At 45.9% G+C, this 25,730-nt stretch overlaps 1 protein-coding gene across 7 annotated transcripts in view; it reads left to right on the plus strand.

The window, feature by feature from the left end:
• The first annotated feature begins 3,149 nt into the window (after positions 1 to 3,149).
• CRIM1 (cysteine rich transmembrane BMP regulator 1) overlaps positions 3,150 to 25,730 on the plus strand; it is a 188,885-nt gene continuing 166,304 nt past the window's right edge. For 5 of the 7 annotated variants that reach the window (XM_032352988.1, XM_032352991.1, XM_032352992.1 and 2 more), the window contains exon 1: positions 3,194 to 3,638. In XM_032352988.1, coding sequence (XP_032208879.1) covers positions 3,317 to 3,638 — 322 coding nt within the window. In that variant the 5' untranslated portion in view covers positions 3,194 to 3,316. Of the gene's footprint in view, positions 3,639 to 13,221; positions 14,721 to 25,730 lie in introns of those variants that run through there. The other 2 variants (XM_032352989.1, XM_032352994.1) reach the window with 2 other exon arrangements.

A 25,730-nucleotide genomic window follows, 5' to 3' on the forward strand; every position in this document is an offset into this window, starting at 1 on the left:
TCCCAGAAGAGGAGGCATTAAACCATATTCCTTGTATGACTCTATCTCTTTCATCTGTATATGCCTCCCAGGGTCTGTGTTATTCCTTGGCCCCTAATTGTCACCACGTTGGGCTCACCCATCCTTTCTTCTGTATCTTTACTCTGGTCTCTAAAGATGAGGGAAACCTTTTGTGTTTGAGCCTCAATCTCAGCCTTGGCTTCTGGCCATCTAAGCGTTCCTCCTGGATCCCAGGGAAGAAACTGCTATTTCATAACTGAGCTCCGAGTTCACATGCTGGTTTCAGATAAGGTGCCAGGCCCCTGCTTGTTTCTTATTTACTACTAGATACAAGTTTCATGTAACTCTTCCTGTTTTCTCCTTTGCTTCTCTATGAATTCTATGGCATAGGACCCCATATAACTTGAATTTTCTAAACTGATATACCCCTTAGTCTTAAGAATCTCTCCAGTCCTTTCTAAAGTTAACTTGAATTCCCCATGAGAAGTCAGCCCTTATCACTTTGTGTTTGTCTACCTTCCACCAGAATCCCAGAAACATGGATGGTGACTTCCATATTGTCGCTTGCCTGTGTTCAACCTCTAGCTTTTCCTACCCTTTAATAAACGGTCTTAAACACACACACACACACACACACACACACAAAAGACCTTGAGAATAATCATCCTTCTTTCAATTGACAGTGGCTTTCTCACTCTTACCTTTTTTTTCCATCACCCGACCTTGGCTTTTCCTGTTGAGTCCTACAGTGTTATCTGCTACATTTTAATAATGTCTTTATACTTGGATTTGAACAGAAATATAGGTAACCTCTCTGCAAGAGTGGCAAAGACCTTTTAACACAGCGCGATGATGACAGTTTGTTGGCAAATCCCACAGTGAAGTACGGGTGCCTTGATGGGGTACAAGCAACAATCAGGTTTAAGTGTGGTGTGTTTTTATCTTTCTTGAATTCTGCTAATAGAAAATCGAGCATATTTCAAATGGCTTCACTAAGTTATAATTGCAGAACCTTAGGGTCTTTTTAACCCGACCTACACAACTACAGGAACTGTCTTTACAACACCTTTGGAAACTAGTCATCCCAACAGCTCTTTAGATCCTTCTAGAAAAACAGGGACATTTCCCCTGTCTACTACTGAACATCTTCTATCACCCACTGATAATCAGTAATAGTTAATGAGTCTCTTTCCCTCCTCAGGACAAAGAAAAAGGTTTGGAGAACCATTTAGTTTTCTGATGCCAGTGACTGGGGAATATTCCACTGGTTAACTCTGGCTCTTTGGTTCAGAACCGGAGTGGTTAAATCCAAATTATTTATAAGTATAAATTTGTTCCGAAAACAGAGGATTTCAAATGCATCTTTGTTTCCTTTCTCCTTACACTGCTTTGCTATTAACTTTTGGTTCATTAGTCAGGATTTTCAGGATCCACTTGGCTGCCACCTTTCCGGAGCCAGACTATTCTGAACCAGAAGGTCTGCTGCCTATTCCTACCTCACACCTGCCACAGGACCTGACCCCCAACCCCCCACGGGTGCAAGTCACTTTTTGTTAATTCACGGATTTTATTGACCTTGGTACCTACGCTGTGAATGGTGGGTCATTACAGAGCCTGTCATTTCCAGAACGTCTTCTGACAGTCACAGAAGGGAAACAATCTCTACACACCGCATTTTGCATCACTTCAATTACTTCTTCACCAGGGTTTTCACAAATAACATTTGCCACACATCTTCTTTATTAATACATGAACAATAAATAAGTAAACGGAAGAATTAAGAAAGAAAGAAAACCCACCACTTCTGGACAGGAGCTTGGGAAAGAACAGGGCAATGTCAGATGACATTAATGATGCATGAGATACACGGGTCCAATCATGTCAAGACTTGTAGTAATCCAGTATTTGGCCTTACTCAAGGGAGAGAAATTCAGCTCTGCTCCTTTCCATTCACCCCCCTCCCATAACCTAGCGCCTCGGCACAGACGGCAGAGCGACCGAACACACAGGATGCGGACAGTTAAAATTCAACTCGAGCTCCAGCAGTCCTCGACCGTCCTCCCCACCCCCTGCGGAACATTTACCTAGACCGTTTAAAGCACTTAATTAATTCACCAGCAGCCTCGCTGGAGGCGTCTCGAGCTTCCCGAGACTCCATTACATAATATCTTTCACAAAGTCTAACCCCAGCTCGAGTGGAAGATGGATTCTCATCCATTTGCGGAGGTTTCCGTGCGTTCGCTTCCCTCTCGATCCGGCGGGTGCCCCAGCCAAGGCTGCAGCCACCCCCTCGCCAGCGAGCTTCGGCGGTCCCCGCCGCTCTCCGAACCCAAAACCGGCCCAGGAGGAGGGCCAGCCGGCTCGCCCTCGGGGCGCCCAGGCCACAGCCACGGTGGCCGAGGTGCCGGCGGGCGCTCGGGACGCCGCGCCTCTCGCTGCCAGCCGTGGGCGCCCCCAGCCCGAGCCGCGGCGCGCCGGCGGAGCCCGGGCGAGGGAGGCGCGCGAAGGCTCGGCCGCAGGGCCGGCTCGGCGCGCCGGGCTCCGGCCGGAGGAGCCGGAGGGGGAGGAGGAAGAGGAGGAGAGGAGGAGGAGGCGTGTGAGGGAGGAAGGGCCCGGCCGCCCGCCGGGGCGGGGGAGGGGGAGGGGGCCGGCCGGGCCGGGAGGGGTGGGGGGGCAGCCAATGAGCGGCGCGCGGCGCGGGGGGGTGGGGGGCGAGGTCTGGGGGATGAGGTAGGATGGGGGAGGGCGCAGCCCGAGCGGCGGAGGCTCCAGCCATAAACAAGCGCCCGGAGGAGCCGCGCAGGAGTGAGGCGAGCGGGGCGCGCGGAGCGGACGCCGCGGACCTTCTGCTGCGCCACCGCGCCCACTCGGCGGCTCGGGAGGCGGGGACCGGCCCGGAGGCTGCGCCGCCGCCACCACCGCCGCGGGGCCGGCCGACGCGGAGGAGGAGAGGGAGGAGGCGCCGCCAGCCGGGGTTGGAGCCCAGCGCCGCCGCCGCCGCCGCCAGAAGTTTGGGTTGAACCGGAGCTGCCGGGAGGAAACTTTTTTTCTTTTTTCCCCCTCCCTCCCGGGAGGAGGAGGAGGAGGGGAAGCCACCGCTGGCGCCAACGCTAGTGGGCTCGGGGTCGGCGCGGCCCGCAGCGGGGGGCGGGGGCCTCGCCCCGCGAGGGGAGGCGCGCCCCGGAGGCCCCGAGGGGGGCGGCGAGGACCGCGGGCTGCGGGTGCGGCGGCGGCGGCGCGTGTGCCCCGCGCAGGGGAGGACGCCCGCCCCGCTCCCGGCCCGGCTGCGAGGAGGCGGCGGCGGCGGCGCAGGAGGATGTACTTGGTGGCGGGGGGCAGGGGGCTGGCCGGCTGCGGGCACCTCCTGGTCTGGCTGCTGCTGCTGCTGGCGCGCTCCGGCACCCGGGCGCTGGTCTGCCTGCCCTGCGACGAGTCCAAGTGCGAAGAGCCCAGGAGCTGCCCCGGGAGCATCGTGCAGGGCGTCTGCGGCTGCTGCTACATGTGCGCCCGCCAGAGGAACGAGAGCTGCGGCGGCGCCTACGGGCTGCACGGAGCCTGCGACCGGGGGCTGCGCTGTGTCATCCGCCCCCCGCTCAATGGCGACTCCATCACCGAGTACGAAGTGGGCGTATGCGAAGGTACGGCCGCCCGCCGCGGGCCCCCTCCCACCTGGCTGCGCCTAACAAAGTTTGGCCGAGACTTTGCCGAGGAGAGAGGGCTCCGCCGGAGGAGGGGGCCTCCGCCCCCGGGAGAGGGCCCCCGGGTCCCCTGATTCCCGCTCGTCCGCTTCCCCGGACGCTGGGCCGGCCGGCCGGCCTCGGGCGAGGGTGGATTTCGTGGGTGGGGATGGGCGGGTCGGGGTGGCCGTGCAGAGACCCGCACACGTGTGGCTGTTCGGGCTGGGACTGCCGGGGGGGTGGGGCGGAGGGGCGGGTCCCGCTCCCCGGAGTGGGGGCGTCGCGGGCAGGGGGCACTGCGGAGGCTGTCGCGAGCCCCTCGGGGAGTCCGGCCCCTGCCGCCCTCCCCGCACTAGCGCAGTGGGCTACCGAGGGCTGCACACCGCTGTCGAAAGTCCCTTTTCTGTTGGCGAGGAGACGTGTCTTCAGCTCACACTCCCTGCGTGACTCTTTTATTATTTTTTCCTTGCGCTCTTCACGCCTTCCTCCTCTTTCGCGTGTAAATCAGTTTCAGCTCCGGAATATGTCAGCCCAGGGGAAGTTACCTAGGGTGGTTACTCATTGATTTGCCTATTGAAAACAGTCAAAGGCTTTCTCTTCTGAATGGGGGCGGGGAGGGGGGATGCGGGGTGTTGCCCCTCCGAGTGAAAAGTTGTTGCTGACTATATTCGTGGCTGCTGCTTAAGATCGGATATCCGCGTGTTTCCTATCGTGTTGCCGGTTCCTTCTGTTTGTCTGACGGCGAGGGCGGTTCTGCTGTTTTCTCCACGAAGCCTGGTGCACCTCGGTGTGGACCCTGACCAAGGGGGAAAGCGGTTAGAGTAGTGAGCCTAACCTCGTTGGGTGGACCCTGAGAGCGGGGGTCGGCCCTGAGCCCTGCCCTTCTGCCTCGCTCTCCGGGTGCTTGGTCTGCTTGGGGGACTAGGGAGAGGCAGTGAGTTCTTTTTTATTTGGCTAATGGGCAGGACTCGGTGAGCACCAGTTAAAAGCGGGATCCCTGCTCCGGCTGACGTCGGGGTGACGATGCTGTTCCGGGCCGTCCTGGTGCAGAGCAGCTTGCCTTACTTCTGGAGGAGCGGCGAGGAGGAGGGACAGGCGCCCCCTGACCTGGTCCGTTCCTTACTACTCACAGCCAGACCCAGGACACCGGGGAAGGGTTTCTTCTGAGGCATCCTTCTGTGTGTCTGTGTTTATTTATCGTGCCGAGGTACTGAAAAAGAAGGTAGCAATCTTAGGGGTAAAATGGGTCTATTAAAAGACTTCAGTTCTATGGCTTTCTTTAAATCCATGCACATTTATTTATACCTGTAGTTTTTAGAGTTTGGACAGTTCTGGAAAATCAAGGAGGCTTTTCTGGTTTGGAAGCTAGTGGGCAGTATGGAGTGAAGGGAACTCAGAGGGAAGGGGCCCTGCACTGCTGCACCCTTAGGACATTGGATGAAAAGAGTTGATTTGCCTGAAACACAAAAGCCTTCAGAGGTTAAGTCCCGTGTTAAAACATGTGTTTTTATTTCTCACATAAGGAAAAAAAATGGCCAGGAGATTAACTTCTGATACAATTTTATGTGTTTGATTTGGGGAATTCTGAATGAGTTGGACTAGAAGATGCATCTTTGAACCCTGCCACTTGGAGTGTATGATTTACTTAAGCCAGCCTCCCATAAATCTGAAAAGAACAAGCAGCATGAAACAAGGCCAGCTGCAGTGGAAACTGCTAGGCTCTGAGAAGGACTCTTGGAGGTTTTAATGATTTTAACCCTTGTTTTTGTATTTTTGGTTCTGGTGAAGGAAATGTGGAGCTGGGGGAACATACACAGTAATCGAGTGTTTTGGCACCAGTCTTCCGGCATCGCAGTACAGAGTTACTCTGGCAGTTTGTCGGTGAGCTTTTCATTCCTCTGAAGTGATGGCATCCCTCTTAGTTTGATTTCTTCTGGTAACACCCCATGCGCTTGGTGTTAGCCTCAAAGATGCTTGGAAGTACTTGTTTTGGTGATTGTATCTCAATTTGCCGTCTCTAGCAACACTTTTCGTTTAGCAAGACTGTTTGCAGTTGCCAAAACTGGGCACCCAGCATTTGGGGGGGGTGTCTAATCTTTGTAGAATTCTAAAAGCAGCAGTCAAGTTGTATTCTAAATCCATTAAACCAAAGTAAGAACACCTGGCATGATGCGGTGTTTGGATCTACACAGATACTGTCAATTGTCTGTCTAAAATTTCAAGTATTTTCACTTTACTACAGAATTTAGGGGAAATGTAGGATAAATAACCTTTTTTTTTTCTTTTTATAAAAATTAGAGGAGTCTTTCAATGTCAGTAATTACCTAGAAGAGGCTTCTTTTTTTCGTTTGCAAGATATTTCTCAACAGCTAGTCTTTCCCTCAGTTTCCATTTTTATCCAGAAATTCACACACTGAAGCACGATTATTGTAACTGACATGAATAGGAACTGATATATTTTATTCATGTTGAAGTCTCTTTCGTTGCAATTTTTGCACTAAAATGACCCCTACTGGTTGTATCTGTTAATGAAAACTGTTCTGAAAACTTACTTAATTCACTGAGAAATCATATTGCATGTTAAAGAAATATTATCATGACTAATCTACCGGCTTTCGAGGACATAAATTAAATACCAGTTACAGTTCGGTTTGCCAAATTGCAGTAGTTCTTACTTGTGTTAACTCTCCATTCTGGCTTTGTGGTGAAAAAAAAAATCATGTTTTTTTAACTGTGGTTCACAGGTAAATCAGAAGCAAAGATGGACCCCTTCCAACCTGTGGCTCATCACTGTCTTAAGTTTTTAAGGCACGCCAGCCCATAGTAGGCTCTCAGTAAATGTTCATTGAGCAAATGGATGAACAGCCTTCTCCATAGAAAGAATAGTGAGGAAAAATTTATCTGAAAGATTAAATAATATGAAGAGTCATGCCTTATGAGTCATGTGACATGTACACTCAATCTTCTTTTTGGCGTTGTTTAGATGGTTATCAACCAAATCATACCTTTTTTTTAAAGATGGTTTTGGTTTAAGTGCATTTTAAAAATCAGCCATAGAGCCAAGTACCTAAAGTTTTTTTCTTTTCTCTCTTGCGGTCTAAAAAGTGCTTTCTGGCCCCCCCGGGGTGGGGGGGGACACAAGTCTTTACTGTTTCCACTCATTGGGTTAGTCCCTGTGGCGGTTTCTGACTTCCTAAGTGGCCTCTCCCTTGGCTGGGCTGCCTGCCTCCAGGTAAATCGCCTAAAAGCCAGAGAAACAAGTTTGAAACAAATTTGAATTCTGAACTCCTGAGGAAGAAGACTGCATGGGAGATCAGACACAGTTGTGAAAAATGACCACAGCGGGATTTTCTAGGAAGAATGTTTTGATGGTACCATGAGGCTTCTATTTTGCAGTGGGGGTGAGGACCATTTTCCCTCTTACGGGGAATAGTACATTATGCTTCTGTTGTGAGGCGTGGGGGCAAGCTGGGGAGAACATGGGCAGCCTTCTCTCTCTGCATAGTAAAAGAGCACATGCTGGCTTGGGTTTGACAGTTTGTGAGGACAGAGTGACGTGGAAGCCTGCAGACCTTACTGCGTGGCTCTGCCCCGGGAACCCGGCTGTGGTAGAGCCAGGTGTTTGCTGTCGTAGGTAAGTACCAGCTTTTGTTTCCCATGTGCATCTTTACGCAGTAGCTTCGTCTTTATGCAACTTGCCGTGGTTTTTTTTTTAACCATGGCATCTACCAAACTATCTCCTTCAAAACACAGTCCTTTCATTTCTCCCAGGCGTTTGAACTTCTCCTTCTACCGAGTTTTCACGGGGCCAGCGAGGAGCAGAACCACACCAGGTTATGTGGTGGCTGCTTACAGCTCCTGTTGTTTGCTGGATCTGCTGCCTTTCGAAAGTTATAGGTTTTTTTGTTTTGTTTTGTTTTGTTTTTCCTCAAAACCCTGGAAGAATGTGTTGGGGTCGGAGATGATGGCTCCTTGGAAAAGAATATACGGAGGATCTGAGGTCAGGCTGCTCAGGAGCCAGGTTTGTTTCCCAAACCAAACCATTTGGTTAATGCACAAGCCACACAGATCTCCTCTCGTTGCTCTGAAATGTAGGACTTGGAGTCGAGAGTCCATGGATTTTAAATTTACTAATTAAAAAGAGGGGCGGGACAAAGTTAGTACTCCTTTATTAGCGTTTGAAAACTTGAAACACCCAGGACTCCTTGTTTTTGAGGAATGTGTTTTGCTTTCCATCTCCAAAGTCTTCAGGTGGAGTGGGCTCTTACAAAGAGAAGGCCAGCAGAGGGCCTATAAAATTACGGTACTAGGGTATGGGAAGAGAAACCAATGCAAGTAAACAAGGAAATAATTAGTTCCTCCCAGAAGTAAATATTGACAGAATATGGAGAGACTGTTCACTGCACACATACAAATGACAGGACTCGGTGACCTTCGCTTTGACTCTCACGCTTACAGAATCCACGCTGTATTCAGGAATCCGGTCACATAAAACACTTGGCAAAGGGCAGATGAATTGCATAGTACCAGAAAGGCAAAAATAGCATGTCTAGAGATATTTGCTGCCATTAATTCATGCCCAACAGTGACCAGGAGAACCCACATGCAAGTAAGTTGGCAAGGCCGCCGTGAACAGGGTAATTGAGGAAGAAAACTGTCTGAAGACACCTTAAGCTGTGAGCATTGCATCGAGCAGTAGGAGGTAGTTAGCAAGTTTCTGCGTTTTGCGTGGCTTGGTTAGAGCTGATGACTTGGATAAACAAGGGAACGGCTTGGGGGGTGCTGGGGACAGGCATTATGAAGTTGGGAGGAGTAAGTAGATGACCCTAAAAAGATAAGGGAGTGGGAGGACCAAAGAATGACAAATGGGAGAAAGGAAAAATATTGAATTCATCTTAGGGCAACTGTGTCATCTTTTGAAGAATAATCCAAAACACATTCCAGACATTAATTGTGAAATTCTTGGGAAAAAAAAAAAAAAGTGGGTGTGTTTAACATCTTTCAGGCGACGGCAGTAACGTGGCGGGATGGCAGTGCTGCTTTCGCGTGTGGGTAAGCCATGGTGAGACGGATGGACGGTCAGGGCTGATTGGTGAAGCAGCTTCCGGTGACACTGTGTTCCATGTGTGGCACGTGCACTATCAGGATTTTAGAGACACCCCAGTACAGCTCAATTAATTATTCAGAGAGGAAACTGGACTAACCAAGCATGCATGAGTAACAAACGGAGAGCCTTCCTTTTCAGAGGTTGCATTCTCCAAAGCTGAATTTTCAGAGATCTGACTTGTCTTTTTACAGAAGTCAATCACTCATTCATCAATTTCCTACTTTGTACCAGGCCTTCTGCTGAGGCAGAGGGCAGCTGGGGAGCTTGGGGACCTCTCAGATGTGTTCCTTGCCCTCTGCACTCCTTCCTTCCCTTCCTCCCTCCTTTTTCTCCCCTCCTCTCCCTGTCCCCTCCCCTGTAAAATATTTTATTTATTTGACAGAGAGATAGAGTGAACCAGAGAACACAGGTGGTGGGAATGGCAGAGGGAGAAGGAGAAGCAGGTTCTCAGGGAGCCAGACCACCCAGGGCTGGATCTCAGGACCCTGGGTTCACGACCTGAGCCACCCAGTCGCCCCTCCTCGACAATTTTTTTATCTCAGTAAAGAATAAGGTAGCAAGACCTTAAAGGGTCTACTTCATAATACAAGTTCAAGCCAAGTAGAAATGATTTTTGCAAGTATGTGTGTGATTAGTTGGGGAGTGAAATAAGTGGTTAAAATTTATTCTAGGAATCCTAGGATCTGAGATGATCTTTTCAGGCTCTGGTGGCAAAGCTGAAAAGGAGAATTTGAATTCAAACTAGGCGTAAACGTATGATAGGAGCTCTTTTTGCTAGGGGATGAGATCCTACCCATTCTTCTTAGAGCCTGTGCAACATACATCAGAGTGTTTCCCAACATCTGAGAATGAGGCTGCATTCTTAATGCTTTACTAGCTGTGGTTCAGAATGGCAAGTTTCCTTTCCAGGGTGATTTTTCTCCTTGTTCTAGCTTGTTCCACTAGGCAGATGAACGTGGGCAGTGAGCTGAGAGGTGTCCCTTTATATCAAGCATCTTCCCATCTCACCCACTCTTCTGCTGCTTGTCTTGGCCAGTTAGCGTGGTCAAATTACGAAAAACCTCTGTGCTTCGACAAGACCTCCTCAGTCTTCTGGCTAGAGGAGTAGTTGAATAGATGTAAATTTAGAGAAAGCCCACAGGGTTAACACTTCTAAGTGTTCATTTTGGGTCCATGTGAAAAAAAAAATATACTAAAAGATCTTTTTTTTTCTTTTACAAAACGAACAGATTTCAATTCCTTACCTCCCTTCGCCAGCCCCAGTTAATTCCCATGCAGAAGACTCACACCTTGATAAAAGAGTGTCATGGGTGGAAACGTGGTTTCTGAGGTCAAATCTCTGCATCTATCTCTGTGCATCTCAGTTTTCTGTCTGTTTATTGGCATTAACAGTAGGGTTGCTGTAGGGATTCAGTGAATGAATTGCTATGAAGCCCTTGGAAGAGTGACTGGCAGGTGATGAACAGTAACAACGAGGGAGTAGGGAGCATAAATAAACCAACTTGACATGGGTGCGTTATGTTGTTCTGCTTAATCCTCATCTACCTGAGTAGGAGCATCAGTAGTTAAGGAGTTCGGGCTCTTAGAAAAAGAGCACTTATCTGGTTCCGGTCCCCTCCACTCTTCTCCCCCAACACCATAAGTGCATTGAGTAAAAAACTTACTTAAGGGCCTCCAAAGCTATTTCCTGCCTTTCTTCAGATGCCCATTTGTTAAGCATTGTCTAAATAATTTGTATATTTGGGGTAAACATAAAGAAGGAGGAACCTGAAAGTTTTTGCATTACATTGTAGGAGTTGTAGATGTAACCATTTAATTTGTGGGCTAATATTTCATTTGGGGAAGAGGAAGGCACCTAACCTCACTGCAGCTGGTACCGTGTGTTTTCCTTCACGTGACATTCTGAGGGAAGAGTTGGGCCCTCGCTCCTGGAGTGGTCACGTGCCGGCCAGCACAGGATTTGACCCGACTCGGGCTCAGGAAGCGGCGTGGGCTGCTGCAGCTCTCCTGCTTTGGGGCCCCAGTCGCACCTGCTGCTGCAGTTGGTGTATTGGTACCAGCTAGACAGAACTAGAGGTCAGACGTTGAGTCAGTCGTTTCCTTCCTACCTGTTTCCCTGCCGTCCGTCCACCCACAACTGTTTCCTGAGCAGCTGCTGTGGGTCCCGTCTTTGAGCTACACTGTTGTGATGCTGCCTCTCTAAGCCTCAGTTTCCCAATTAGTAAATAGTAATAGGCAGCGTGTGTGTTTGTGTGTTGTGAGGATTAAATGAGATAACGCTGTGCTTCTATAATTTTAACATGCACACAAATCACTTGGGCTTCTCATTCAGCATGGAGGTCCTGATTCAGTAGGTCTGGGTGGGGCCTGCGATTCTGCCTTTCTGATAAACTCCCTGGTGATGCCAAAGCTGCTGATCTTGAGACCACATTTTAAGGAGCAAAAAACTAGTCCATGGAAAGCATATAGAACAGAGCATGGCCTGTGAGACCTGATCATGTTACCTGCTACCGTAGTTATTTTTCAGCCAAAGTAAGAAAGATAGGGACCTGCTTTCACAGAGACCATGGTCTAATGGCAGAGAGTTGAGACAGTTCTATCCAAGACAGTTACTTGCAACTCTTGAGCTCTGAGATAAGGAAGTGCTGAGCATCTGGAGAGCAACTGAAGAGGGGCTCTGACTCTACCTACCAGGAAGGACTAAGTGGGGGTGTGGCACCACGCAGGTCTGGAGGGTATGCTCTCTGCCGTCTTCCTTCCGGCTTCCCACTCCTCTGTGCTGGATATTTTGGGGGGGGGGGGAGGTCTTGATACTAGACAAACCTGGGTTCAGATCTCAGTTCTTATTTTTTAACTGTGAGCAACCAGCTTGCTTCATTGTTTCGGGCTTCGGTTTCCTCATCTGTAAAAATATGCAATACTGTTAGCTTTCTGTGAGGTGGATGTTGAAATGAGGGTTGGAGAGGGTACGTGTACGTTTATAATGACACAGGTAATGTGTGTTGGTGTGTGTAGAGTATAATTCCTGGTACCAAGTAGATTTTAAAAAGATAATGTTAATTCTCATTTTCATTCTGTCTTCCTTTTTCATTTTTTCTTTGTTAGCTTTGTATAGAAGTTTAAGAAAATGCGCTTTGTGACAGAGGTCCTTCACACTCACATCCACTACTGCTGTAGTCCCACGCCTCTTTGCTGTTTCTGCAGAATGTGGGCATTTACTTGATTTTGTGGTTTGAATTCTTAGTACCTGTGAGCTGTTTTCAAACTAAGACTTTTTAAAAGGTGACCTATCTTTTTTTTTTTTTTTTTTGGAAGATGACCTATCTTAATATTGATGGCTTGTGGTTTAATGGAAGCATATTAAATTTCCTTTTACTTTTTAAAAAGACTTATTTGTTTATTTATTTATTTTGAGAGAAAGAGAGAGAATATGAGGGGAGAGAGGTCAGTGGTCAGCGGGAGAGGCAGACTCCCTGCCGAGCAGGGAGCCTGATGTGGGACTCGATCCCTGGACTCCAGGACCATGACCTGAGCCAAAGGCAGTCACCCAGGCACCCTAAATTTCCTTTTATTGTTAGAAGTTTTCTGTGGGTTTCAGGGCATCCCTGGAGACCTGTGAGACCCTGGGATTGTCACCAGGGCAAGGCTGGGATCACCGCAGTTATGGATGGAAGGCAGGAAGGAGCTGCTGTCCTAGCCGGCTCAAAGACAAGAGCAGGTTAAGAATGAGCAGGAGATGGGGTGCAGCACAGAGAACATCTGCGTTGCTTTTCTTGATCCCATGCGTTCCAGCCATCCTTCCTGTGGACTTGCCCTGTGGTTTCTCTGCAGCATCTTTGTGCTACAGCGGAAGGCTAGGAAAAAACACCTAGAAGTAAAATACTCGAGTTCTCATCTCGTTAGTTCCTGGTATAGGTGCGCCCCTCCCCCACTTTAGGAAGACAGAACTGCTGCGCTGTCTTTATGCCTGCAAAGGAGTATCATTTTTATCCAGTAAATAGGGGCTGAGGACTCAAAAAGCAAATGCTTTATACTGGCTCTTAGGGAACAAGGAGAAAGAACTTGATGAAGATACAGTCCTTGCAATCAGTAGTTTACAACTGTTTTTTATTTTCTTCTTGACAACCAGACCTTATTATGACATAGTAGAAATTGAATTTTCTTCCAGAAACTCTTTCACTACCTATCATTGTTGTGCCTCTATCTTTCATCAGGAGTGCTGGTATTCAAACATGTAACCTACAAGCAAGGGGAGATAAACTTTGAAATTTCAAGGTTTTGTTTAAGTATGTGCTTTTCAAATCCAAAATAACACCCTAATTTGAAATCACCTGGGAACATTTGTCTTACGAACATTTAAGAACAAAAATTTAAGTGTTAGTTATATTTCAAGGTGTTATTTTACATTTCAAATTCCTGAGAAGATAATTTGAAGAGTCTGCTCTTTGGAAGTTTTAGGGAAGTCCTTAGTCCTTAACAACAAGCCACTCTGGCTATAGCAAGGTTAAAAAAAAAAAAAAGGATATAGGCTGTAACTAGAGATTGTGCCTGTCTTATTTAGCATTTCAAAACAAAAACCATAAACAAACATCTCAGATTCAAAACAGAAAGGAATTTCTGGCAGGGCAGGGTGAAACCTGAGCCTGCAAAGTCCTGGGTCTACAAGAGGTAACTTATTTAGGTTCTTATCCAAAGGCCACAAGCAGAACGGTTCCCAGCTGTGATAAAACAAAAGGCACCTCAACACTGGAGAGTTGTGATACTTCTTTTTTAAGACTACAAAAGACCTGCCAAAATAAGGTAAAGCTACCTTAAGGAAGTTTGACCTGAGCTAGACTTTTCATCTTAAGGATTAGTTGGACCACTTCAGACCCATCACATGTGAGGGACCGTCCGTCCAGGATGCAGGCGCTCAGTACCCTCGGTGTGTGTTCTGGGTTCCGCAGAGACAGAACATCCCATCCTCTGGTCAAGTGTAGACCTAGAAAACCTTCACATGGTCTCCCCTTTTCCTCCCTTCCCATAGTTGGCATCTTTGCTTTCTTGAAGATATGGACATTTACATTCTGCATGGGGGAAAAGGGGATAAGTAGGTAGTTCTGCCTCCAAAAACCAACGTAGAAGGATGTTTAAATGGTTTGAGGAACACTGAGTATTCTGTGCGTTTTTCAGAGCTACTGAGTTCTTCTATTTCAGGCAGATCTTGGGAAAATTTGTTACCACTGTCTGTGACCTAAAAATGAAAGGCCAAATGAATTTCCATGTTTTAATCAAAAGGACGAATGGGTTCACGTGTGTACCGGTTTGTGGCAGGGAGGACTTACGGCTGCTCGGAGAGAGAACGAACGCAACATTCCTGCTCGGGAGAATATACATGATACGGGAGACGAAGTAGCTGTGCCTTCAGATCTGCTTTCGGCCCCTCGTAGCTCAGTAATTCACATGAAACCTCCGCTTCCCAGGACATTGCCTTACTTTGTGTAAAGGGAATTAGGTAGTTGCCTACCTGAAGGCGGAGGAGCTGAACCCATGATATCTTAAGGCCCTTCTGGTCATAAGTTCTATGTTTTTACGACCTAGAAGTGGGGCACAGGAGTCAAATATTACCTCGTATTTGCAGAGCCAGGGAAGGGAGAAGTGGTCGTGTCTCCAGGACTCTCTGCCAAGTGCTGTCGACGGAAGGGCTTGCAGGAAGAGAGAGATCAAGCGTTCTCGCACAGTTCTGTTTATGGCGAGGCGGTGGAGAGGGCAAATCACAGTTATCGGGAAGTTACTGACGTCTTTAAATGGTGGCAATCTTTAAGCCGTGGTGACTATTAGCCCGGCCTGGAGTCAGGGCAGAATTTATGCCTCTCTTTTGTGAATGTGCCGGCCTGCTGCCTTCACTCTGTCCCTTTTCCTCTTTGACTTCGTTAATTATGACGACCATGAGGAAGGTAGGTGACAGATACCGCAAGGGGAGAAGCTTGAGCAGAGACAGGCCGAAACTTGCCCAAATTCACATGCTCATTTCTGCCTCTGACACCAGGAGAGAGTTGAGTAATTGCTGTTCTTCCTAATACTGCAGGCGGCAGCCAAATTCCCAGCATTCTTTTACCTTTGCTGCTGTTTTCACTTGCCAGGGAGTTTCCTTAAGGAGCAGGCTGGATTTAAAGACACAGCAGTCCTTGCACGTGAGGATTGGGGACTGGGGCGAGGTTCTGGCCCAGGTGGCCCTTGGGTGCTTCACACCGGGAGGGTGGGATGATTAGTGTCTGCACAGGGACGTGCTGCCCGCCGCCCCAGCCCCCGTATTACGTCTGTGTGCTGTGAGCCACGAGAGCAGGAAGCCCTGTGTGTCTGCGAGGCAGCAAGCCTACCCTGACTGTTTCGAGAGCAGGCCAGCTGTGAAGCTCGGAAGGTTGTCTCTGGGGGGTCTAGAAGCCTCACCCATCCTTTGCCTCTTGTCCGGGTGGCGTGGACCTGTGGCTCTGAAACTTGATGTAACATGAATTATTCCAAAGAATGGGACGCTCAGCCCAGCCTGCAGTGTACACCAGCAATCAACTTGCTCTGCCTTGTGGATATTACGTTTTTGCCAAGAGCAGCCTTCCAGAATGAGGTGCTAGTTAATTCCAGTCGGGCATTTATTCGCTAATAAGTCTGCTGAATGCTAAATACTCCATTTGGGAGTATGCGACTGGAGAAAACTCAGCAGCTAATTATTATGTAGATCTCTTCTGTGATTCTCACTTTCAGTTCAATTACCTAAGCCACCAATCCTTAGCAATGTGAACTTATTTAATTTTTAGTTTTCTGTGATATTTTGCTTTTTGCTCCCGAAGAGTGTTTTTTTTCCCCCCCTCCAGTCTGTAAAACTGCTTTGAGATTACTAATAACTGGATAGACATCTTTTCATTTAACAGAAAACCTTTCTGGGCTGTGGAGTACTGTGACTTGCTCTTTCTTTCTTTCTTTGATGATATCCAAAGTTAAATCCGGATCTTATCCTATCTGTCCTTCCAGGGTAGATTTCTGGATTGCTAATAATGGTGGTGTCTGAAATAGCCATTGAGGGGTGGCTGGTGTTCATTTACTCACCGGAGCTTTTGCTGAAAAGCTAGGTTCTAGTCTCCTCTTCTTTGGTATATCAATAGGTCTTTATTTGGGTTTCTTCCTGCTTGGTTGGTGCATATTAGCTTGAGAACTTAAGAACTTTTAAAATGGTGGTGGGGTGGGGGGCAGTAATGACGGTCTCGATGCCTAGGGCCTTCTCTCTAGAGCGGTTCTCTCTTGGAAGCGGCCAGGGTGTTGGGTGTGTGTTTGCTGCCGTCAGAGTCTGTGCTAGAAGGTCCATTTGGTACCTCTCATGCCTGTGTCTTTGTGCTGTGCTTTGGCCCTCCTTCCCCTATAAAACCCTGCCATGACGGAGGGCGAGCTGGATCTCTCCTTGAAAGGCATGCTTTCCCGTAGTCTTTCTGTTTGCCTCCCTGTTCTTCCGGGCATGGTTGTATGCAGCTCTCCAGCGACTGGTGACCCGACTAGTAAGAGAAGTTGGTGCCAACCATCAAAAGTCCTCTGTAAGGACCTCTTCCAGTAACGGTGTCTACACTAGCAGGATGGCAGAGAGGAGTTCTGTAGAAATGTTTGGAGGGGAAGTGTTGCCAGTACATGTGATTCATTTGATTCTGTGGAATCAGCAAGTGATAAAAATTCATAAAACAGGGTTTACAGGGTTGTGGTAGATATGCTGGCCTAAAAAGCTGTGCCCAGGTTGGCAAAATCTGTAGCATCAGCAGCTGGGCTTCTGGTACCCTTACAGATGTGACTTTGAGAGACAAGAAGCTGTGATAATTCCTTCTTTCAAGATGTAGTTAACTTCGTACCTTTGGACATAGAGTGAGTGAGTGGGGTGTGTGTGTGTGTGTGTGTGTGTGTGTGTGTGTGTGTACAGCTACTGAGAGAACAATACAAAGAATACTTTGCATTGTGTTGTCTATGTGCTGAAAACCACTTGCATAGTTGGAGCAAATTAAGTATACTATCTACTCTGTAGATCAGCAAACTGAAAATGACTTCTTAACAAATAAAGATTGTGCATTGTTTTATTACACGTGGAAAAAACAATTCTAATTAAAGTGCTTTGGCTTTTAAACTATCTAGTTAATTGGGATACCTACACATGGGCAAGTGGAGCTCAGGAAAATTACTGACTTAATTTCCTGCTGATTGGGACAAAAGATTTATTATGCGAAGGGCAGTGTGGGATGATTGATAGTAGGTTATCACTAAATATAGTTTTTGGTCTTACACAGGAATTTTAGATGTCATAGCAGAAAGGAAAAACAGAAATTTAGGGTGGGAAATGGAATACCTCTATAGGGAAATAAGCAAATAAAAGAAGCCAGAGGTGTTCTTGGTTGGAAGGAGATGAAATTATTTTCAAAGACTATGTTGGGAAAAGGTGAGTGAGCGCTCAGCAACCAAGTTTATTGACTATCTGTTCAGGAAATTGTATTCAATGCTTTGGAAAAAGAAAGGAAAAAGACTCTGCCAATAGAGTTCTGGAAAACTTGAGGGAGAAAAAGTATTTACATGCTTTATAACATAAAACATGTCCAAAAGAAATATATAGTTACAGCTACGTTTGGCACTGAAAATAGTCATGTATTATATTTTTTAAACTGTGTGTGAATGTGTAAGCATGTGCCCTGGAGTCAGAAATGCTTGGCTGATACCATTTCTTGAGAGAATGGAAAAGTAGAAGGTATTAGCTACAAAGAGGGCGAAAACATAAAGGATGACTAGTAGTAAAGGAGGAACAGTGAATTGGTTTTTTCTTTGGAGGGGATATATTTCATTTGCATAATGGTTCCAACTTTCCTTTTTTTTTTTTTTTTTTTAATAATCTTAGTATAATAAGCATTTAACTTCCCATAGAGCCTTAGTGATTTGCATGTCATTACTAAAAGCCCACAGGTAAGGGAAAATTAGACTCCTAAATTCAGAACCTGACTATTCTCAAGGTGTAGGCTTTCTTTTTTTTTTAAAGATTTTATTTATTTATTTAAGAGAGAGACAGTGAGCGAGAACATGAGCAAGGGGAAAGTCAGAGGGAGAAGCAGACTCCCCATGGAGCTGGGAGCCTGATATGGGACTCGATCCTGGGACTCCAGGATTATGACCTGAGCCGAAGGCAGTCGTCCAACCAACTGAGCCACCCAGGTGCCCCAAGGTGTAGGCTTTCTAACTTTGTTTCAAATTTGTGTTGGGAAAGACCCTTTGAGAATGCAGAAAATTAGGAGACCTGTCTGGCGCATGCTTCCTAATATCTGTGGCAACTAGAGGTTCGGGGGCAAAGCCAGCAACTGGAAAATGGGTGTGGTGTCCGCTTTCAGATTCCCCCAGATTATCTTTACATCCTTCAGAATGTGTCCTTATCCTTCAAACCCTGCCATTTTATGCTGCTTCCTTTGTGAGGACTTCCTGCCCTGCCCAGGAAAAAGCAATGCCATCCCCCCACCCCCAGTGCCCATAAATAGCACTTTCTCCTTCCCCTGCTATAACATTTTTCACACTGTGTTAGAGTTCACATTTCTGTCTCTCTGCCTCATTGCGACCCATTCGAGTGCCAGGATTGTGTGTTATTCTAGCGCTTGGCACACAGGAAGAACTCAATGAGCATTTGTTGACTAAATCTAGACTCAAGGTCATCCAAGATATTATACAAAAACTTTTCCATCTGAACTGTTTGGTTTGTATTGTGGAAAGTGAAACAAATGAACGCTGTTGTGAGAATCCCAGTGAAAAGTCTCATCATTGCAGAAGGAAGCTTGGAACTGGTTAACCAGGTCCTCTCTCCTGTCTCACCCCCCCCCCCCCCCCCCCCCCCCCGGCCAGGCATCCCTAGATTTCAGTTTTTAAATTTTGCTGTGCTAGGTTAATTTCAGTGGTATTTATTTTGGCAAATATTTAAAGGTAATTTTTATTTGTGAGAACTTTTCCTTCTTTGCCTGTCTGCCATAAAGGTGTCACCTTTCATTCGCCAACCTTTCATCAGCTCGTAAGAATTTTCCTTGTGGGCGGCAGCTTGTAACCAACCTCTTTACCACCAGAGATCTGGGACACTGAGCAGTTGGCGATTGCTGCAGTGATCAGCTGCTTGTAAACTGTAACTGACAAACAGTGATGAATTATTATATAGACATGTTTTAGATAAGTGACTATATGAATAATTGATGATAGTAAATGTCTGTAATTTCTGCAAATCCAGGATTGTGTCTGAAGCATGTATGTGCCCTGGTCAGGAAGGAGTTTAAGTTAACAAACACGGATAGAACTTTCCATCTGAGTGTTGTGCCAGTGAATGATACAGCCTGTTTGCTGCTGCAGGTGATCTGCAAATGTCCTCAGGAATTTAATTGTGCACCTTCTTTGGGGAGGGAGCTCCAAGGCTGACAACATGAGGGTGGAAGTGTGTGACTGTGAATAATAAGAATGCCTCACAAGAGTTTGAACAGGAAGTCCATAGGAATGCAATATAAGGAATTTAAAAAAGCAAAATTCCATTTGGATTTACTCCAAACCCTATGACTTCAGGGACTGAGGAATTCTTGATGACTCGTGGCTGGAATCCCAACTTGTTATTAAGCCGGGTGGAATTGTTTTTCCTTTAGCACCAGTCATGAACTCTTTGTTTGTTTGTTTACTTTCCTGAAGGTCTTAAAGTGGTTTACAAATTAAGACACTAAGACATTAGACACTTAAGGACACAGCAGTAAAGTACAACCTTTGGGGTGATACATTTGATATTGAACTTTTCAACTGCTAAACGAGAGAGCGACTGGCCCAAGATAAAGGATACAGGGTCACAGACCCATATACAGAATTATCCCAGTGGAAGTCAGGCATCTGTAACCTTCTGTGACCTTAGTGAGTGTGCCCAGAGAGCCCCGTTTCCTTAGTGCAGTTTTAATTTTGGTGTCTCTGGTACAGCATGTGCCTTCGACTTTCCCATATTTAAGGTGCTCATCTCACACATGATTGTAATTGTTTATAATATCAGTGACATGGCTGGCAGCTTCGCAGTAACCCACTTTAGAGCACCAGTTGTCCTAAAAGCTTTGGGAAGGGGGAGGAGGGCAAGCTGGAACTGACAGCTAAGGTTATGGGAGTAGAGCTCTAGTTTTCCATGATGCTTTGTTGGCGATGAAAGGTTGACGATTTTAAGCAAGGTAATTTTTTTGTGTGTCCACTGATGATTATCCTGTAACTCTTCAAAAATACATTTTTTACTTTTAGGTGGCTTCATTACTGTTAAAAGTTTAAAAGTCAGTTTCCAGACATTGGGAAGTTGTTCCCCTTCAAGAGTTAGCCTTCTTTAAGACCTTATCAGCAGACAGTGTTTAATTTGATGCTGGATACTGCCCAACTTAGAGGCAGGTGTATCGCAAAACCTGTGGCTTTTTTGTTAATGTGAGGTAGAGGGTGAAGGACCCAGAACTGTTCTTGCAGTTAGAGGAGACTGTTGACTCTCAGTCTTTAATAAAATAATGAATGAAGGCGGAGAATGGGGAAACACACTTGAAGGAGGGAGGGCCCCTCTTGTTGAAAGCCAAAGTAAACAGTTCTGTAACTGAAAAGTAGACTATCAGGAAGGTGAGAACCAGAGAAGTAGGTGTCAAGTGCAACCAGCAAGTACCGTTTTCAGCTACAGAGATAGCCAAGTTGCCCTGAGTCCCAAAAAAGAACCCCTCAGAGGTCTTTAGGGGAAATCAGTTTCCTCACTGGCCTTTGATGAGCCTACAGCTGGACCCAGGGACGGGGCTGGGGGAGAAAAAGGTCACCTTTCTGCTGGAGAAAGCGAATAGATGTGGCTCTCTGAGGGGTAGAGATGAAGTCACCATGACCAAGGGAAAACTGTGGGGGAGCCAGTGGACCGACAGAACGTGGTGGGACAGCATCCCTGCGTCGGTGCATGATTTTAGAGTTAATAGAAACAGAGATGTTTTCTTTCTGTCTTGTTACAGTGGAAAACTGTGTCCTTAAGTGGACAGCTGCACACACATTGCATGTGATGTGATGTGTGCGTGTGCTTACACACTCACACTGACACAAATTCCCTACAGGGCACAGTCTTGCCTTGATCATCTCTTTGTGTCCATTTTTCTACTATGATAGCATTTTCTTCTAAGTGGAATGTTAGACTCTGTTCATCCCAACAGAAGAAAAAATTCTGTCTGGCCATCCTTCAATAATTTATATGCATAAAGACCTGTAGATTGTCTCCCAAGAGGCTTCTATAAAGCTCTAGGCATCTCCTCCCTGTGTTGCTTCTTCGTAGTTAGGATACCTTGTCTGATGTGGAGTTGCTGATGTCTTGCTTATGCCAAGGAGACCATTGGAAAGGACTGAAACAAATCTCTTAGAACTTTTTGTACTCAGAGATTCTCAGAGCTTAGTTGCATGTGGGAAAGGGTCTTACCCTGTAAGAGGGGAAAAAAGGCCCAAGTCTTTTGAATGGTCACTTAGAAAGGTATTACCTAAATTCTTTTTCTGTAATTTTATTTCTTGAATATTTTATTTCCCTTAACTAGCTGTATGTGCTGTGGAGAGAAACTAGGTCCACTGTCTTATAAAGACAACTAACTTTACTGGGCAGTTTGGGAAATAGAGAAGAGAAACAATGATCCAAAAATGTGTTTGCTCCAAACCCAAGAACTAGTTTTTGTGCTATTGTGTATGTGTATACCTCGTCTGCTCTTCCTCTGTATACATACATTTTTAAAATCACACATCTGTATATTGCTTCTTTCCTTTAAAATTATATCAAATGAATTTTCCTATGTTGCTACATCATCTCACTACTATAATTTAAGCTTATTAACCAAGATGTGCTGGCTGTATCTTTCTACTTCATTTTCCTTATTGCTTTCCTTTCAGGACTATATAAAAGGCAAAAAGAGAAAGAAAAAATAAAGCACCACTTCTGGTGAATTTAAGGCAGAATTCTTTGTAGTCTTAATTTGTTTCCATGAGTTACCTAGACTCTCCAGACATGAAAACAATTGTCTTCTCTCCCTCACTGAGGATTTGACCACTTGCTACCTGTGTCTGTGGCCCTTTGTGTCCGGGGCTTTGGCATGAAGGTGGTGTGGCCTTTAGCTGTTTTGTCATATATCTTTGCTACCACCAGGACCATGTTGACTCTGAGGACACTGAAGCTTTTTTTAACCTTTTCCTCTGTTAACTAATGATTTGTTGGCTTTGTGCAAATAGCCAGCCCTCTGGGTAGGGACATTTTTATGCTGTTGCTTTTTTTTGCAGTGCATTATTGGATTGCAAATATTTATTTAGAGCGAAAGATGGATATAATTAACTACATTCTAAATAGATACTAGATACTGACTTCAAGATGAATTTGCAGCATGCTTTGCATGCACGAGACACAGGCTCTTGTTACCAAGGATCTTACCTGAGAATTTACGTTTTCCACTTCCACCAATTTATAAATGAAAACCGGAGGCCTAGAAGTTATCCCATGAGGCACATGCATAAAATTTGGAAAACCTTGGATCGCTTTTGGAATTAAGTTTGTTGAAACTCTATCAGGAAAACAGACTTTTTTTCCTTGTGTTATTTTTATTAAATTATTTAATAGTTTTTACAACTCAGATACTGGTTGCCTATTCAAAATGTATAGATAGCATCTGTTTTAATATTTCAGATTCATTTCTGTAGTCTTTGTTTAAAAATTTCTCACTCAAAACCAGTTGTACAAACAGTATTGAAAACCAGATCTCCAGGCTTCAGATATATTTTATATGAATTTGAGGTGCTTTTTGGATTATCAAAAGGAAGACACAAATTTTGATTATCTCTTTACATTAAATGACTATTTCTGAAATATAAGTCTTTCAAAATTTTATAATTCATGCATGTGATCACTACCAATCAACATTTCCAGTCCAGAAAATACTGGAGATTTCTCTGGCTGCTGCTTGGTTGGAAAGAGAACCCAGGAACATGCCACTAAACCACAGTACCTAGAGCTCAGTAATGCATTTGCACGGCTGGATTTTAACACATATTGGGTCAACATTTATTTAAAATAAGCACACTTTGTACTGAAAAAGCAATTTGAAGGTGAAATCACATTAGATTTAATAGTTTAACCTTGGATATTTGTGGAATTTTAGGTAATATTATGGGACAGTAGCATTTATTAAAGTCAAGTGTACAACATCTTTTAAAAATTTGTTAAAATCTTTTTAAAAATTAATTAAAGCACAAAGGTTAATAGATACATCCAACAGTACTAAAGCAAATATTTGACACTCGCCACCAGCACCAAAATATGTGTGCTGACATTGGGTCTTTAGGGTGAATAAAAATGTGTGGGAAAGCTGACAGCTTTTAGGGAAAAGGTTTGTCGGGGGGAAGGAGCATGGGACTGTCCTAAGCTTTGGCCCTATGTAAGGCCTATAGTTCCTCTTGTAACAAATTTATAAAATTTATTTAAGTCTTTTCATCAGTAGATTATCTTCATACTAAACAGTTAATCATTAATCAGCTGATCTTTATTATCATCCAAAATCACTTGTGTTTTCATTACAAATGCTTCTTAACAATGTGGTTATAAATGTTTAAATCAATGGATAATGAAATCGATTTGTATGTTCCTTGTCCTATGGTAGAATGTAAAGCATCTGGCTTTTGGAGAACATTTCAGCAGTTGGCGAGGGCTAGTACGGTGCCTCTGAGCTGTGTGTTTTGTTTTGTTTTTTTGCTTACAGAGCCCTGGAACTTGGCCAGCTTCGATGAGGCAGAGGAGGAAGGGTTCAAGTTTGAGAGCCCTGGGTTTATTTCTGGCTGTTCAGATGTGAGGCAGTGGGAGAAGGTATAAATATAGTTTGAGGGAGGTTGCAGACTCAGAGGTTCAAGCCAGGGGTAAATGGTGGATGGATGTGTTTATCGTTTCTTCACACTTTTACCTCTCAGAGGTGGTGCTCCCAAGGGACAGCGCTCCAGGTCTGGATCTAGTGTGGCGAGTGTCTTGGATGTCCCCCCGAACCATAGTCCAACCATAGCCACTCTGTCCCTTTTCATTCCGAATTTGTAGTCAAATAACTAACTTCCTGACCTCCCGTGAGACTTGAGTTTTAAGAACAAAACACCATGCGTCTTGGAGAAAGGCAGTTCCGTGAACACTGAATGCCTGTAGCATTTGGGGCTGGAGTTGTGGGAGGTGCTACCTTGTACATAATACGTAGGAAAGGAGGATGTTCCAAATTAAATATCAGTAACCGTGTGCTGTGACTTGTTAATCAGACCCAACACACCGAGTTGTTGTTGCTTCTGTGTGCACATCGCCAGCGCTCCGGGCACCCAGAGAGAGAGAGAGTGAGAGGGGCAGACCCAGCCCACTGGAGCCCCAAGCCCCCTCCCTCTGTCCTCCCCGCAACCGAGTCTTTTTCTCTTTATGGGTTGGTTACTGATCCCCCTGGGCGGGTCTGAGTCCCTTTCTCTCGTACCTACCCTCCTTGAGGAAGTCCCACTTCCAGCTGCTGCCCTCACTCAACCCCCAGCTCTGCACGCGGGTACCCTCTGCCCTTAGCAATTTGGGGACACTGCCCAGCCAGCCCGACCACTGCTCTCCTCATGGTGCTTCTGGCCTCACTCCGAGCACTGGCGCTGCCTCCTCAGCCCCGCGGCTTCCTTCCCGGATGCGCAGTCACCATTGTCTTGGGACATTTTACCCACACGGCTAGCTTGTGTTCCTTCCATTTGCCAGGGAGCATGGAGGATGCAGTCTCAGGAAAACCTGCCCAGAGGAGATGACTTCCTCAGGAGAAAGGTAGTTGCTAAATGAGTTCCTTAAGGAGAAACCACGTTTATCTGGGGGAGGCAGTATTATGCACTAGCAGGGGTTCAAGCCCTGAGGTCAGTTCATAGTCCATCCTAGTGACTTACCTGGTACCTTACCCTGCCCCGAGCTGCTTGACTTCTGTGCATGCTTTCCATCTGTAAAATGGGAATAATAATAGGATCTACCTCACTGAGGTGGTGATGAGCCAGACCTAAGCTAACTCTTTTGTGTACAGCATTGCGATACTAACTTGTACATAATAAGCAGGTGGTAAATGTTAGTTGCCATGGTAGCTCTTTGTCCCTCAGCTTTGTACACTATGGCCTGTACAGAGCAGGGGTTCATTAAATGTTTTGTTGATTAAACGTAATATTCTGAAGGTGGAAAGAATGATCCCCCCACCTTTTACCATAAAATAAAAGTAATATTTGGTTGAAATAAGGCATTATCCACATGAAGATACTTCCCCCCGGTTGGGGGGCAGGATAGGAGGATGTTCCAAATTAAATATCAGTAACTGTGTGCTGTGATTTGTTTATCAGACCCAACACACCCAGTCTCTCAGTAGTTTGGTTAATGTTTACTGGCTCCCAAGATAATTTTGAAAGGACAAAACCGCTTCATAGTGATTTATTTCCAGTAAGCATTGTTACTGGCACATTTCAGATTCCAGCATATTTGATGACTGTATTAAAACCGGCTCTGCCCTTTGCGGGTTCACTCTGTTCTGACTTGTGTTTGCTTTGGAGGTGGAAGATGGGTAGAAAGATGCTCTGTAATTGAATAGGTCACTGCTTCTTTGTCACCACCTCAGTGCCTACAGTGATGCCAACAAAGAAGTACTTGCTCAGTAAATAATATTTGAAGTTAATTAGTAAATTGATGGCACATTTTTCTTCAAATTACATCACGCTGAAGGCTCGAAGGTACCTGTGAGGAGGTCTTGTTCGTGTTTTTCCCTCAGGCAGGTGCCCTGAGGTGATGGTCTCTTGCTGTTGGGCGATAGACCATTGAATGTGAAGGGCTGCTGTCAGAGTCACTGCCCATCTACCCTAAGAACCCTAGCGAGAAGAGGTAAGCCATTGCTTCCATGTTAAAA

This window comes from Mustela erminea, chromosome 7, assembly GCF_009829155.1.
Source record: "Mustela erminea isolate mMusErm1 chromosome 7, mMusErm1.Pri, whole genome shotgun sequence".
In the NCBI taxonomy this organism is placed as follows: Eukaryota; Metazoa; Chordata; class Mammalia; order Carnivora; family Mustelidae; genus Mustela; species Mustela erminea.